General features: G+C 34.9%; 1 protein-coding gene across 1 annotated transcript in view; it reads right to left on the reverse strand.

Annotated features, from left to right (window-relative positions):
• Positions 1-15743, reverse strand: part of LOC143256737 (guanine nucleotide-binding protein G(o) subunit alpha) — a 93297-nt gene that overhangs the window by 10158 nt on the left and 67396 nt on the right. The window contains exon 5 of the mRNA XM_076514352.1: positions 11859-11987. Coding sequence (XP_076370467.1) covers positions 11859-11987 — 129 coding nt within the window. The remainder of the gene's footprint in view (positions 1-11858; positions 11988-15743) is intronic.

Consider the following 15743-nt stretch of genomic DNA (forward strand, 5'->3'; position numbering starts at 1 on the left):
ATAAATATCTATTGATCTGCTTTTATGTCTGATATTACAGTAGAACTCGGGTGCTATGCATTTCTTTGACTTTTTTGTCGTACCTAGAAAACCCACTTTGATGCAATAGTAAAAATACGTATCGATTTGACGGCTTTTGGTGATTTGCCTCCAGCGAAAAACATTTATTGTTACGCAGGAAAATAGATCCGGTAAACTTTGTAACTGTTATATTTTTTCTCATTTCAATAAAATTGCTGAGTTGTAATCACGTTTCACCTTATAGAATATATTTTTCATCATGAAAAGTGAAAATAACCAGTGATTTCAAACTCTACTATGGTACCTATGGTCTCTGAAGTACACTTTGGTAGTAGTGGCCATTCTTATAACATAAACGAAGCAATCGTCCAAATTCTATTTTTCTTGTCACAACCGTCTTGTAAATTACTCACATTAAGCAAGATATCTTAAGTAAAATTACTATTACTTTTGGGTTATTACAGCAATTTACTACTGTGTACTTGTGTTAATACAAACATACTGTTGGTTATGGTAGCTTTAACTTAGGCCATTCACCTTCGACTGTCACATTGGAAATATGTTATTGTTGGTCATCTAGTTAATGGTAACTTTGAGTAAATCATTTGAATTTGACCAAAAATGGTACAACCACGGTCTCCAACTTCATCCAGGAGTGTTTTTTTGTTCTTATATTTATTTTTATTATTTTGCTAGGTACGATGAAAAAGCCCGAGTCATGTTCTGATTGTGACAAATAGTAACGTTTCACGACTTTGATAAGGAATATTTAATACAGCAATTTCTGTTTGGTATTAAGAGCAATTCGGTTAACTTGTATCAATCAACACACATTCACACATGTTGGAGAAGCACACTAATGTAGCATAAAAACAGAAAGATGACAAAAAAATACAGCTTTGCACATTTAGTCTTTCATGAAACTGAAACACAAAACTAGAACAAGAAATAACGCTAACTTGTCATAGGATGGGAAAGAATCCGTTCATTCCTTGAAGGTGACAGAATAACTCTTAAAATATATGTATAGATAATAAATTATAAGTAATAATGGAAATCGTAAAAGTATTAGAAACAGTAATGTGAACTTAATTACGTAAGATTTCAACAAACTTCATATTAGAATAGCGGTATAACTACTTAAAAATGAAAACGTGTAGAACCTAGACCAATGAAATGTAATCAACATATAAGGCCAATTTCTTAGCAATAGTAATATAAAACAATCCAATAATTTACAAGACTACTTAAAAAACAACAACAACAAACACTAAAACAGAAAAACTGAAAACAAAACCTGAAACTTTGAATCGGTAATGTGTAGAATGGTGCTGTAAAAAGTAAACATCGTGGACATATCATGGCTGTTTCTAACAGATATATAAAATAATGTTATAAAATGTAAATATTGTAGGTATATCATGAATATTTATAACAAAGATACGCTATTTTTCATATATTTGGGAAATGAAAAATATAATACCAGGCACAAAAAATGATAAAAAAACAAACAAAAGCTAATTAACCACTGCTGCGTTTATCCCCTCTCCGTGGGTCAGTGGTAGCATTAATATCTGGGATTAAATTCCCTAGAACCGATAGACCGCATAAGTCCATTGTATGGCTTTGCGCTAAAAATAAGGCATCTGCATTTTTAGCCATTTCCCGTTTTTGTAGTATTCTACAGTTAAAAATTAACGAGTTTGCAAAGAAAGACAGAATAATAACGATCTGTGACAGTTTTGTGTAATAGTATGACATAAATTTATGCTTTGCGTAACACAGGGGGATTCTGAATATTATTTCATGACACTTGTGTTTAATATTAAAATAAGTAACACGCAGGGGATTTTTTTAAAGTCTAAACTTGAGGCTTTCTGAAGTTGAACGTACTCCATTGTGAGAAATAAGTTCTGTCGGGCTGATTTCCTGAGAACTAAATCTTTCAGCCAAGTGTTCATTGATAACCTCATTACGCATTAAGCATTGGAATATTTAGTTCGAATTCTCCAGAGGAGATCACGTTAACCTCACAGAAGTACGTCTGAAAATGCTATACTAATACGCATTTAACATCGAAATACTTAATCTGTACACTCCAGAAAATATGTTAACCTCACACAAGAAAGTACTGACTTGTCGTCTATTAGAATACTTTAGTGTTGAAAACATCGCAAAGTGACATCGACATACAAGCTTGATGATATTAATTATCAAATTAATTCTCCCCAGTGACTAGAAACCAGGTTTCGGTACCCATGATGGGCAGAGCACAGACAGATCATTGTGTAGATTTGTGATGAACTACAAGCAAACAAACACTTGGAAAGAAACAAAACGCCAGTATTCAGAAACGAGAGCGTAAACGCACAAACATAGAGTTATGGGGCCGTTCGTAAATTTCCTATACAACCAACAACTGTAATTTGTAAATAAATACTGCTTGTGTAATTCGAAAAACTTATATAATAATATTCAGACCCGTATCACTGTGAATGTGTTTTCATTATTCAGCGTCAAAGCAACTTTTGCACGATTCCACAAAATTTCTCGATACAAATAATTACAAACAGAAGAAACGGTATATAATGCTAGTTTTAAAATATATATACTAATATGAAAGCCCCGGCATAGCAATGTGGGTTAAGGCGTTCGACTCGTAATCTGAGGGTCGCGGGTTCGAGTCCCCGTCGCACCAAATATGCTCGCCCTTTCAGCCGTCGAGGTGTTATAATGTGACGGTCAATCCCACTATTTGCTGGTAAAAGAGTAGCCCAAGAGTTGGCGGTGGGTGGTGATGACTAGCTGACTTCCGTCTAGTCTTACAGTGCAAAGTTAGGGACGGCTAACGTATGTAGCCCTCGTGTAGCTTTGCGAGAAATGCCAAGAAACAAACTGATATGAAAAAATAAAGACCAATAATTTATGGATGACTCATTTACTGTTTGCAGAGTTTGTAGATAAATAATAAAAAAAACAACAACGAAATTTTACAGTTCGAATAAACTGTGCCATTTGGGGCCGTGCTTTGTTTTGTAAAACGGTGTTATCAATGGTCCCTTTTAACAACAGCAAGTAAATCTAAACATTTGTTCTTGAAAGAAATTCTTGTCCACCCAATGCCATCGAAAATACTTCGCATTTTCGAATTCGTTTCTGTTACTTACGCACCAGAATTTCATACCGTTTCCTGAATATATCGTGCGTGCAACAACTGTTCGAGTTCTGCGTGGTTATTTCCACGAACACGAACATTCTACAACAGGAACAAGCGCTAGTTACAAATTCGCTGCAGAATTCTGATGTATCGCTCGCTTCTCTTGGAGACAAAAAAAGAATGTTTAATGCTTCTCTACATATAAATCGAATTTAAACGTTAAGTTTTTGTCTGTTCTAACGTCGATCAATATTACAAGGAAATTTCTAGTTCCACTCGCTGCGTGTGGGTCCATGTATAGTACGCGATTTTTTTTTTTCTTTAACGTACTGAGAGTATTAGCGCGATAAATTCTTAGAAACAACACACATGTTTGGAATAGCTGTCTGACAGCTAGAAGAAAGAAAAATTAAACTAATCTCACACACGGAATAGTGGTATGGTAATTAGAGGATAAATAAAATGACCAATAGATGAGATAGAAGGTTACTGGTAGCTAGAACCTTGAAGGTGGACCCGATTGCCTATAACCATGGGAAAATGACGTGGTCATTATAAAATAACTACAACGACTCGCAGACGTAATACACAATTAGTGGTGGCGAGAACTTAAACGTTAGAATCAATGTGGTACAGTAGTACTAATAGCAAGATCTTAGAAAGTGAATAAAACTCCAGTAAATTATGGGTTAATTATGAGGTTAACAAAACAAGTGGTGTTGATGACAAACAACAGTACTATATTGCGTGTGCCAGTATATCCTGATATAGGGAAAACAATAGGCTGGTGATTTGGATAAAAGATTAATGTCTTTTGAAGCCTGTTTTACTAAAGGAAGTGGTAGGTGGAAGTAAGGAAGGAAGTTAACGAGAGGAAATAGTTTTATACAAACAAAATGATAATAGTGACAGTGGAAACAGTGTTATCATGTAGAGTAAACCTTATACATGCTGAATTACACTGGTGACAGTAGAAAGATAGTATCTGGAGTGGATAATATCATGCTGAATTGCAGCAGTAACAGTGGAAGGAGAATTACATTTCTAGTAAGCTCTATAAATACTGATACAATGACAGTGGAAAGATAGTATCTGGAGTGACTTGTAAAGTGTAAATTCAATAGAGTAATATTTTTATGGCTAGAAATTCTGGTTATGTATGTTTTCCCAGTAAGGACAAAATAAAAACTCATTTGTAACAAGGGACAGGAAATAGCACTTCTATTTTTTTTTCTTAACATAATAACCATTAAGAGAGCAATAAAATACATAAAGGTACTAGTACTGAAAAGAAAGACTTTTCATGAATTCTATCAGTACAAAACTAGATGGGGGGTGCAACCCCTTCATGACCTTCCTCATCTCATCCTGTGTCACCGTGTCAAGTTTGGTGCTGATTGGTTAAGAATGGTGGAAACATATAAGGAACTAATGGATGAAATGGGAGAACAGATACAAATTTAGCTTTATATATTAGATTTAAAGAATGTGTAACATTGATGAAAAGAGCTATAGAGGTATCATCATCATCATCTCACTTTGCCAATGATGCAAAAACTGGTGGAAATGACAACATTAACAATGTTCATCCACTTTTGAAGAAATTTCAAAAGAACTTTATAAAATTCCAATAAAAAAACAGCTTGTGATGAACAGATTGTTCCATTAAAGAGTCTTAGTAAATTGAAGCAATGCAACCAATAAAAAGCCACAAAATAAATTATGTGGTGAGTGTTGTAAGTTGCTTCTCATAAAATATTGAAATTTATACTGGAAAAGAAGATAATCAATTAATAAGTGAAAAGCCAATTGGTGATGCTTAGTTTAGCAAGGAATAATACCTTGAAATGTAAACCATAAGCATAACTTTAAAAATTATTTTAATATCCTTGCTCTCCATACACACCTTTGTACTCAAAACACATATTGAATTGGCATGTTAAGACGTAGCTGATTTTGAGATTGTAATTTATTAGATGAGTTTGAGTTGACAAAAATGGATTTTGGGCATCTGACGTTATTGTCACTACCATGGATGGAGCTTAGTTGTCTTTCATTTGCTACTACAAAAACAGGGCTCTAACAGTATTTTCAAGTGTTTGGAACTAGTTGAGATAGGTAAATAGATGGTTCCCATTTGAAAACCCATACTGATTTATTGCTTGCATCCAAGTAATATAATTTTGTAATAAACACATGAGTGTTAATTTGTTAGATGAGTTCTTGAGTTGTGCATAATCCCTATTTGCTCCAAAAAATAGTATATGCAGACTGTTGTTCATTTGATTAACTTGACAGTAACTGCTTGGTCACTTTTCAGCTAAATCACCCAATCAACAAAGAGTCTACTTGATTCAGAAAAAAATAAGGTATGTATTTTTTTTAGTTTCAAGAACAGTTAGGTCCTGACTTTTGAATGGTCGGAAAAATCAATATCTGAAAAGAGAGGACCTCCAAGCAGTGACACTGAGAATTAATTACACTCTAAAAAAATTCAAAGGCCTTACTGTCTCTATTACAGAAGAATATATAAGATTGGATAGACTTGGAAGGATTCAAGACTTCTCTGGAGAAGAAAATTAAAAGGTAAAAAACTACTAATGAGCAAATTATTAAGCAAAATATTTTTTTTAAAAGATTAAAATATATTTATGTTAGAAGTCAGATACAAATGCTTTGTGTTTTAGATTATTTGATACAGAATGAGCTGTATCTTTTTATGTTTCTTAAGAGCTTCAGGTGAACTGAGAAACACTTCTTAAGTTATTATATGGTAAATGTATCATACACTTATAAGATAATAGTAGTACTTTTGTTATAAGTAAACTTGTGTACATTGGAATGCATCAAGAAATTATTAATTCACCTGTAATCTTTTCTCCTACTACTGATTTGTAAATGAATAAAAATGTTAAAATGTGTGAAACTTTGGTGAATGATTTTATAAATCTTTGTGATGAAATAATATTGTAAAATATATACATTAGAATGTACCAAGTTGGTTAACCATTATGACTAATGTGACATATTTGATACAAAGCTGAGAAAAGTGTCTTAGAGGTGTAGTTCAAACAATAACAGTAGCAGATGATTTCTGACCAGCACTGAAGTGTTTACATTGTTTCGTTGTCAGATGTTAAGCCAGATGAAGCAATGACAAAGAAATATTGTAAGTTTCAAAGACAAAAATATTGTAAGTCTGTATGGAAAGAAACACTGTGTTGCTGTTCATGAAAACTGGTTGTATATATAATGCCTAGAGTAGTACTACTTCTATAGTACCACAACCGGTCTAATGAACCCTACTACTGTGCAAAAGGCCTCGTTGGTGCTGGATATAGCAGATGTAGCATGATTGACATAATATATCGCATTTTCCTTTACGCTCACTCAGAGGTTTTAGTTTATAATAAATAGTCACAGTTTTTGAGTACTTTTTAATCTGTATGAGATTTTTTTTTTAAATGCCATAGCAATAAAGAGAATGAATTTTGCAGATGCGAGTATGAAATGACCTTGTTAATAGCATATGAAGCATATCTACAAGACCCCAAGTGAATTATTTTCTCCCAATGCAGGATATACTTTTGAGTGGTTGGTGGTCAATACCAGATTAAACAACATGGAGAAACTACAGACATTAACATCAACTGTTAATATTACTAAGAAAAAATCTTTAAAATGATGGGAAGAAATTGCTTTTTGATAGGGAAATAATGTTCATAAGATTCAACAATATCAGAACGATTCATGTAGTCATGCGTCAAATTTCATTTATATATATCCAATACGAACAGAAGACTAATTTGAAACTACTTAAAAGCTTCAAAAAATCATTGACCAAAAATGTCTTTAACAGTAAAAGCACCCAACTGATAAAACAATGCATTATTACTTTCAAAAGTGGGGAGGGTAAGAAAGTAGTTGAATTGTCGTATTAGTTACCGGTTGAATTTTGATTTTTGGTTTCCGAATATAACCTTTTTTTAAGTAGAAGTTTATGTTGATTTAGGATTAATGGAACCTAGAAGATTTGCTTCTAATAGTGAGTTTGAATTAATGTTATAGTTTGTAAGAATTGTTCGTTTTCATGAAAAGTTTGCTAAAGGACGTTTTTCAAGTTTAAAGATATTAAAGAGAATTCGTGAAACTGTTTTTAAGCATGCCCAGGTTCTTAAAGCACTCGACTTGTAATCCGAGGGTCGCGGATTCGAATCCCTATTACACCAAACATGTTCGCCTTTCAGCCGTGGGGGCGTTATAATGTGACGGTCAATCCCACTATTCGTTGGTAAAAGAGTAGCCTAAGAGTTGGCGGTGGGTGGTGATGACTAGCTGCGTTCCCTCTAGTCTTACACTGCTAAATTAAAGACGGCTAGCACAGATAGCCCTCGAGTAGCTTTGTGCGAAATTCCAAACAAACAAACAAACAAAACTGATATGATTATTAAGATATAGCAATTTGAACAATTACGAAAGTTGCTCAATAAGCCATAATTCGGTAGATTTAAACAGTTGTAACTTGTCAGCAAAAATAAATTTTATATAAGCAATTGACAATGTAACGTAAGGCGCCTATACACTTTATTTAAATAAATGATTATACATCGGTTACTTACCCTTATTTATTTATTTTTTCTTAAAGCAAGACCTATCAAAATTCTCTTTTCTAGCATGAAGGTGAAATTTAATTTCATCACACCCTCTAATGGATTGTTTTAAAGTTCATTTAACATTATAATATGCAAGAGGATAGAGTCCGGCATGGCCAGGTGGGTCAAGGCGTTCGACTCGTAATCTGAGAGTCGCGGATTCGAATCCCCGTCGTACCAAACATGCTCGCTCTTTCAGCCGTGGGGACGTTATAATGTACGGTCAATTCCACTATTCGTTGGAAAAAGAGTAGCCCAAGAGATGGCGGTGGATGGTGATGACTGCTAAATTAGAAACGGCTAGCGCAAATAGCACTTGTGTAGCTTTGCGCGAAATTCACAAAACAAACAAGAGAATAGAAACGATATAGTTTTCTATGTCCACATTTCAGTCGTAATCAGAAATCAAAATATATACATATATGAAATAATTGGATTGAAATAACTTTAAAATATATTTAAAAAGCGACTTAAGGTTTAATATGGTTGCTAAGTTAAACAACATCACCGTTTCCAGTTGGTAGCGTCACTTAGTGGCCTACAAAGTCGCAGATCTAGCTTTGAGAAACAAGTTTTACCCCCTATCAAAGTCACGGTTATGGATTACTGCTGTTTAAAGACACATTAGAATAAACAAGTTTTTAAACCCATTAACGTAGGCCTGATAACTTGGAACGAAGTAGGAAACTCAAATAAAATAATTTTAAATAGAAATGTATTTATGGCTGAAGGCTATGCCAAGTAATCCTAAGGCCGAATTTTACACAAATAATCTAAAGTCTGTACACATTCATTTACACACTCTCTTTTATTAGCAACATATTCACGTTGAATTCCCAAGTTCTCAGTAAGTTTTCAGTTCATCCTTTAGCTTTTTGTATGCTACTGTCATATTTACAATTTGTTTTGAATCGCTGCCAGAACATTAGGAAGTTTTACTACTTTGACCCAAAAATGAGTCGGTTATCTGGTGTGGCAGCAACCAGCTCAATTATTAAAGTTTTGCTGATTTAGAAACATCCTAATTTATTAAACATGCAGCTATCAGTATGGGTTAACAGTTGTAAGGTTAGTTGGGCCTTAAAATAGATTTATGATAGACTTTAAGGTTCAGAAAAAGATACAAAATTAGTTTTAACTTAATCACAGATATTACAGTAAGTGACATTAATTTTCTTTAGAGACTTTTCAAGTTTTATCCATTGGAAAAAAGAGACTGCATATAATTAAGAACAGTTAGTCAGCTTAAATTAAGTATTCTGTAAAGTACAGATCACATTGATAAAAAAATGAGTTAAAATAGAAATTACTTCAGCTGTGATGGTTGCCAAATACGCTGATTTGTCGCTGTACGCAACCAATATACTAACTCCAATATTCTCCTCTCTCTCTCGTCATGTTTTACGTACATACATATACTAGCGTTATGTTAGTTAACTTACTATCTTGTTAAAAGTGGAATATGCAAAGCGATTTAAAAAGTATTATTTCGCGTGCTATATTTATTTGTTTGTTTGTTGTTTTTTTTTGAATTTCGCGCAAAGCTACTCGAGGGCAATCTGCGCTAGCCGTCCCTAATTTCGCAGTGTAAGACTAGAGAAAAGGAAGCTAGTCATCACCACCCACCGCCAACTCTTGGGCTACTCTTTTACCAACGAATAGTGGAATTGACCGAAACATTATAACGCCCCCACGGCTGAAAGGGCGAGGATGTTTGGTGTGACGGGGATTAGAAACCCGCGACCCTCAGATTACGAGTCGAACGCCTTAACCCACCTGGCCATGCCGGGGCCTTATTTAATTGATATTTATAGTTGTATTGGAAAATGTAAGCCAGATCATACTTTTATGAAATCTAAAAACGATTTTCATAATACACATTTTATGTTTATTTGATTTACTGTAAAGCGATTCGAACGCTATGAGTGCAAACTGTTCCTAATAGACAAGAGTAGAGAGTCAACAACACCCATCGTCAACTCTTGCGCTACTCTAATCGAGAAGTGGGATATGATCGTCATTCTTATAACGCATCCACGGCTCAACAGTTCCGAAACTTCCCATCCACAGACGGCCCGGCATGGCCAAGCGTGTTAAGGCGTGCGACTCGTAGTCTGATGGTCGCGGGTTCGCATCCCCATCGCGCTAAACATGCTCACCCTTTCAGCCGTGGGGGCATTATAATGTGACGGTAAATCCCACCATTCGTTGGTAAAAGAGTAGCCTAAGAGTTGACGGTGGGTGGTGATGACTAGCTGCCTTCCTTCTAGTCTTACACTGCTAAATTAAAGACGGCTAGCACAGATAGCCCTCGAGTAGCTTTGTGCGAAATTCAAAAACAACCTGAAAACAACAACCCATCCACAGACCAGTACGCTTACTGTTGAACGGCGTTCGGTTCATGCTTTTGTGATTAAGAAAACTGATAAAGTGATTTATTTCGACATGAATAAAGTAAATACTATCCAAGAGATATGCTTTATAAATCTTCGGCTAGAAGATAAGATATATTTATTTTCATAATAATATGATAAAGTGTTGATTTGATCTGTTATATTACAGAACAATTAGACAACAATAAACTTAGTGTTTTCTGGAAAAGTTTGTGTGCTAACAGTAAGAGATTTTAGTATTCACCGAACAACACAAAATAATGGATATGATGAAAATGTGAGAAGAATGAAATATAAACCCTAAAACCCTAGCGCTTTCGAAAGGTGGACCTTCCTTCTTCAGGGGCAAACTAAAACACCCTCTATATATATATCACTCCTTCAATCACACTACCACTTCCAGTTTGGCCCTGAAGAAGAAAGGTCCATCTTTCGAAAGCGCTCGGGTTATAGGGTTTTTATTTCATTTTTATCGAGACTTCTTGGACTTACGTGTTTTTAGAACATCTTGAAATTATGAGTGATTTTACTCGTGGTTTGTGAGAAGTATTACAAGGTATTAGCTCATGACAATAAGTATATATGTTCATGGGACTTGGTTAACCGCTATTTGAATAAATATACTGTAGATAGAGAAAGTATTGTTTCTAAAATTCTTTACCTAACGCATATTTGTAAATCTACGCAAATGTGCGGAATTATTTTTAAAAACATATCACTAGTATAATAAATAATTCTATCGAGAAATATTAAGAAACAGGCCTGTATCAACTGAATGTTTTTTTCTGACGCTCATTTGCTTTTGTTAGTTTTAGCGCAAGGCTATCTGTGCTCTTATCTACCACAGGGAATGTAAACCCGGATTTTAGCATTGCAAGTTCATAAACTTACAGCTGATCCACTAGAAGGACCACATAAATGCACAGGTTTGTCTGTTTGAAGCGAAGCACTTAGCTACACAGTGGGCTTTCTGTGCTGTGCTCACACGAATATTTAAAACCCAGTTTCGAACTTTGTAAGTCCGGAAATATACCGCAGCGTACCAGAAAAAAAACAAAAACCTATATGTATACAGCTCATTTTATAAGTTTGCTTTCACACACGCGCGTACACACGAACGTATACAGTGTGAAAATTCCAATATGCATACATATATAACTGTTTATACCCATGATTATGTACAGACTGTCATATATAACTGTTTATACCTATGATTATGTACAGACTGTGACGCGTTTCTTTCTGCGTTTTTTTTTTTTTTTCGTATATTTCTTACCATTAGTATCTACTCATGTGTGTAAGCTATAAATATGTTTACCTTTCTATAAGATTATTAATTCTGATAGCTGCGTTAACGGAAATAGTGTGCTAAAACTTTTTAAAGCGAACTATACAAGGTATATTTTCACAGTTAAATTACTGCTATTCTCTTAGAAATGCGCGCGCATAAAGTTTTACAAGACATTAGAGGACGCTCACATGGAAATTGTGGCGTGAAATTATTTCTGTTTATTCTAAGTGGTGTTTATATATTACATTTATCAATATATCAAATAATACTTCAGTTTAAGCGTAAAAGGCGGGCATGAACTAAATAGATCATATTTTCGGTTCAAGCAGTCAGTAAGCACTTACTTGAAGTTTAAATTTTTAAAAGAGAAATGAACTTCTACGATGCCCGTAGTTTTAACTCTCGTTCTCAGGATGTCTTGTTCTGTAGGCATGTAATCTTTTTTACCGAGTCGTTCTAGGTCGTCCAGAAAACTGTTGGAAAAAGGAGAAAATATTACGTTCGTTTCCATTATCATGAAGGCACATAGAGTGATGAACACTCTACAAAAGCACATAATATAAAAAGGAAAAAGAAGAAAATATTACGTTTATTTCCATTATCATGAAGCTACACAGTGATGAACACTACAAAAACACATAATATAAAAGATGAAGAGCAAGACAAAAAAATCATATCAATAATACATTGTCAGAGATATATAATTCTTAAATTTAGATCGCCTCCCGCCATGTTAGCTTAGCAAAAACGCTGAAAACTCATAACGCTACAATTCTAGCTTGAATTCCTACAATGGGCGGAGCACAGTCTGTCCATTGTGTGAAACATGCAAAAAATTCACATTACGCGCCTGAACATTAGGAATTATATAAACACGTTGTCGGTCTTAAATAGCTCTTAGTCTTCTGATATTGATTTAAAATAAACAAAAATAAAACCCAAATAGTTTGGTTGCTTTAGAGGAATCGAACCTCGAATTTAGCGTTGTAAAAAGTCCGTAGATCTACCACTGTCCCACCTATATACTTTTTGTTTGTGTTCAAGTACATGGCTATACAATAGGCTATCTGTGTTTCACCCACCACAGGTATCGAAACCCGGTTTATTACGTTATAACTTTGCAGATTTCCCGCTTCGTCAAGGGGCGGCTCCAAATAGTGAGTGACGATGATTGTATTCAAGTCAATAGCTACAAATTTGTGTCAGTGGTCATCTTAAAAACAACTGGTTTTAGTGAATAACACGCTGCAACCTTGACTTAGAGGCAATGGTATTTATTAAGAAAAATGAAGTTAAGAATTGTGTTTCTGGTACCGCCATCACCACTAGGTGTTTGTTTGGTTTGGTTTTGAATTTCGCGCAAAACTACATGAAGACTATCTGCGTTAGCCGTCTTTAATTTAGCAGCGTAAGACTATAGGGAAGGCAGCTAGCCATCACCACCCACCGCCAACTCTTGGATTACTCTTTAACCAACGAATAGTGGTATTGATCGTCACATTATAATGCCCCTAGAAGCATGTTTGATGTCACGGGGATTCGAACCCTCGACCGTCGGATTACGAGTCGAGTGCTTTAACCACCGTACCATGCCGGGCTCCAATTGACCTGAAGGAAACATGAATACATTATGCAAAAGAGTGGTAGTCATTCTGTTTTCCTCGAAGAAAAAGCGACTTAATTATATTTTTACGCAGTGTTGCATACATATTTTATTTCTTAGTCTCTTTTGCCCATTTTTACTACAACTTAGGAAAATGGGGTAGAAGCACAATTATTTAATCATGATAATGGTAACGAGGAAGCTGTGGTTTAAAAACAATTAACGCAGAAATTTCGTAATGTGCACTCCAAAACTAAAGTCTAAATACACTTGGAGCTGTTTTGCAATAGAACTGCACGTTCATTCTACCAGATACGTACCAATGATAAATGTTAATAACGGAGCGTCGAAGTTATATTCACCCCTTATTAGCACGAGCCACCCATACCCCGCAACGAAAGAACATTATACCCATTATCCAAATAATTTTGTTATATAGTGCATACATACACACTGTGTTATGATAACACAGAGACCAAGGCTCCTCATGTGTCATTATCTATAATTGAAAGGGTCACAAACATACGAAAGTGTGAACTGCAAAATGGTAGGTGGGGGGTGGGAATATGAAGGTGTCGTGATGATATCTTCAATTTCTTTCCACTTTACAGTTCAGAACTGTAAAGCTTGTTTGGTTTGTTTTGAATTTCGCGCAAAGCTACACGAGGGCTATCTGCGATAGCCTTCCTTAATTTAGCAGTGTAAACAAGTTATTTACACTAATAAGAAATAGTGATTAAAAGCGTAATGAATTTAAATTATTTTTTACGCTATTCTTACTTCCTAATCATTATTAGAATCCATTGTTTCGTTTTTAGTATATCCTCATTATTCAGGATGTTTCGGCCGTAATCCTAATAATATCTAATGAGGTTCAACGAACTTATGCATTTACCTAAGTTCTAAATACATACTTAGCTAACAATGGAAAATGATATCATAAAAAGAATATGTAACACTAATACAAACAATAATATCGATATATTAAACATTCTAACTAATACTTTTAATGAACATAACAGTAAAGAAAGAATATAGAATAACTTACAGAATGTATGAGCAATAGTGTGTTGTTGCTACATGCAACATGGCCAGGTGGTTAGGGCGCTCGGCTCGTAATCTGAGGGTCGCGGGTTCGAATCCCCGTCACACCAAACATGCTCGCCCTTTCAGCCGTGGGAGCGTTATAAAATATCGGTCACTCTCACTATTCATTAAACCGAGTTGGCTGTGTCGGTGGTGATGACTAGCTGCCTTCCTCTAGTCTTACACTGCTAAATTAGGGACGGCTAGTGCAGATAGCCCTGGTATAACTTTGCATAAAATTCAAAACAAACCCAACCTCATCAAACATGCTTGCCCTTTCAGGCGTGGGAGCGTTATAATGTGATGGTCAATCCCACTATTATTTGGTAAAAGAGTTGGCGGTTTATGTTGATGACTAGCTGCCTTCCCTCTAGTCTTACACTGCTAAATTAGGGACGGCTAGCGCAGATATCCCTCGTGTAGCCTTAGCTTTAAAGGATTATGATTTGGACGAGAAATAGGAATTGTATAAATATTACATGTAGCGTACGTAATCTTTAACTTGCTTGAATAATATAAAAACACTGTACGTTTTTCGTATTTCAAAATTATGGATGGTATTGAAGTATAAGAAAAGGGCTTCAAAGTGCAAGTTTTGATCCACAAACAAGATCTTGAAATCAGTGTCAAAATGAAAAAGAAACAACAAAGACACTGAAACTGTATAAAACCAGCAGAAACTCAATGAAAAAAATCGACCCAAATTCAAAACCATTATTAACTAAACTTCAACCTCAAGTATAAGTCTGGGTTTTAGGGGAAGTGCTCCCAAATTCTTTAATTTAACAATGCCGTCAATTCAATCTTTATGTTTTCCTACGCGCGAATTAATTTTAAATTTTTGTGTCCAACAGAAATTGCAGTAACAGAATTCAAAGGCACTCTTCAGTGCGCATTTTATCAAGAGAACTGGGTGTTATCTCTATAATATGACTAAATAACCCAAATTAGTTACATAAACTAACATAGTATACCCAGAGACTGACTGTTAGCGGAAAACAAACATATGATAAAAGTTGAAAGCAACGTTTTAATAATCCATTATCTGAATAATTCAAAAATAAGTTTGTTCTTGTGTGCATATTGTTGAACATTCATATTTCATACCGGTTTTATATTCTTTATTCACGTGTGAAATTATGTCCTGGAGGTTTGGTCGGTAATTTTTTTAAATTTAATCTATCTTCTATAGTTAAAGTTGAGGGTTATTATGAATTTAACCTGAGTAATGACTGGATTTTTATTATTTTTCAGATAACCTGTGACAACGAACAGGTCTTGTTTTAAAATCTAAATAACCAGGAGATTAAGGTGCTTGACTTGCAATATGAAGGTTGCGAGCTCCAGTCCCTTCCCACCAAACATGCTTACCTTTACAACCGTGATGTTCAATCCTACAATTCGTTGTAAAAAAGTAGCACAATAGTTGGCGGGAAGTAGTGATAACTATCTGCTTTCCCTGTAGTCTTTCACCACAAAATTAGGGACGGCTAGTGCAGCTAGCCCTAGTGTAGCTTTGCATGAAACTGAAAACAAACTA

The sequence above is a fragment of the Tachypleus tridentatus genome, chromosome 7 (assembly GCF_004210375.1).
Source record: "Tachypleus tridentatus isolate NWPU-2018 chromosome 7, ASM421037v1, whole genome shotgun sequence".
NCBI classification, from domain to species: Eukaryota; Metazoa; Arthropoda; class Merostomata; order Xiphosura; family Limulidae; genus Tachypleus; species Tachypleus tridentatus.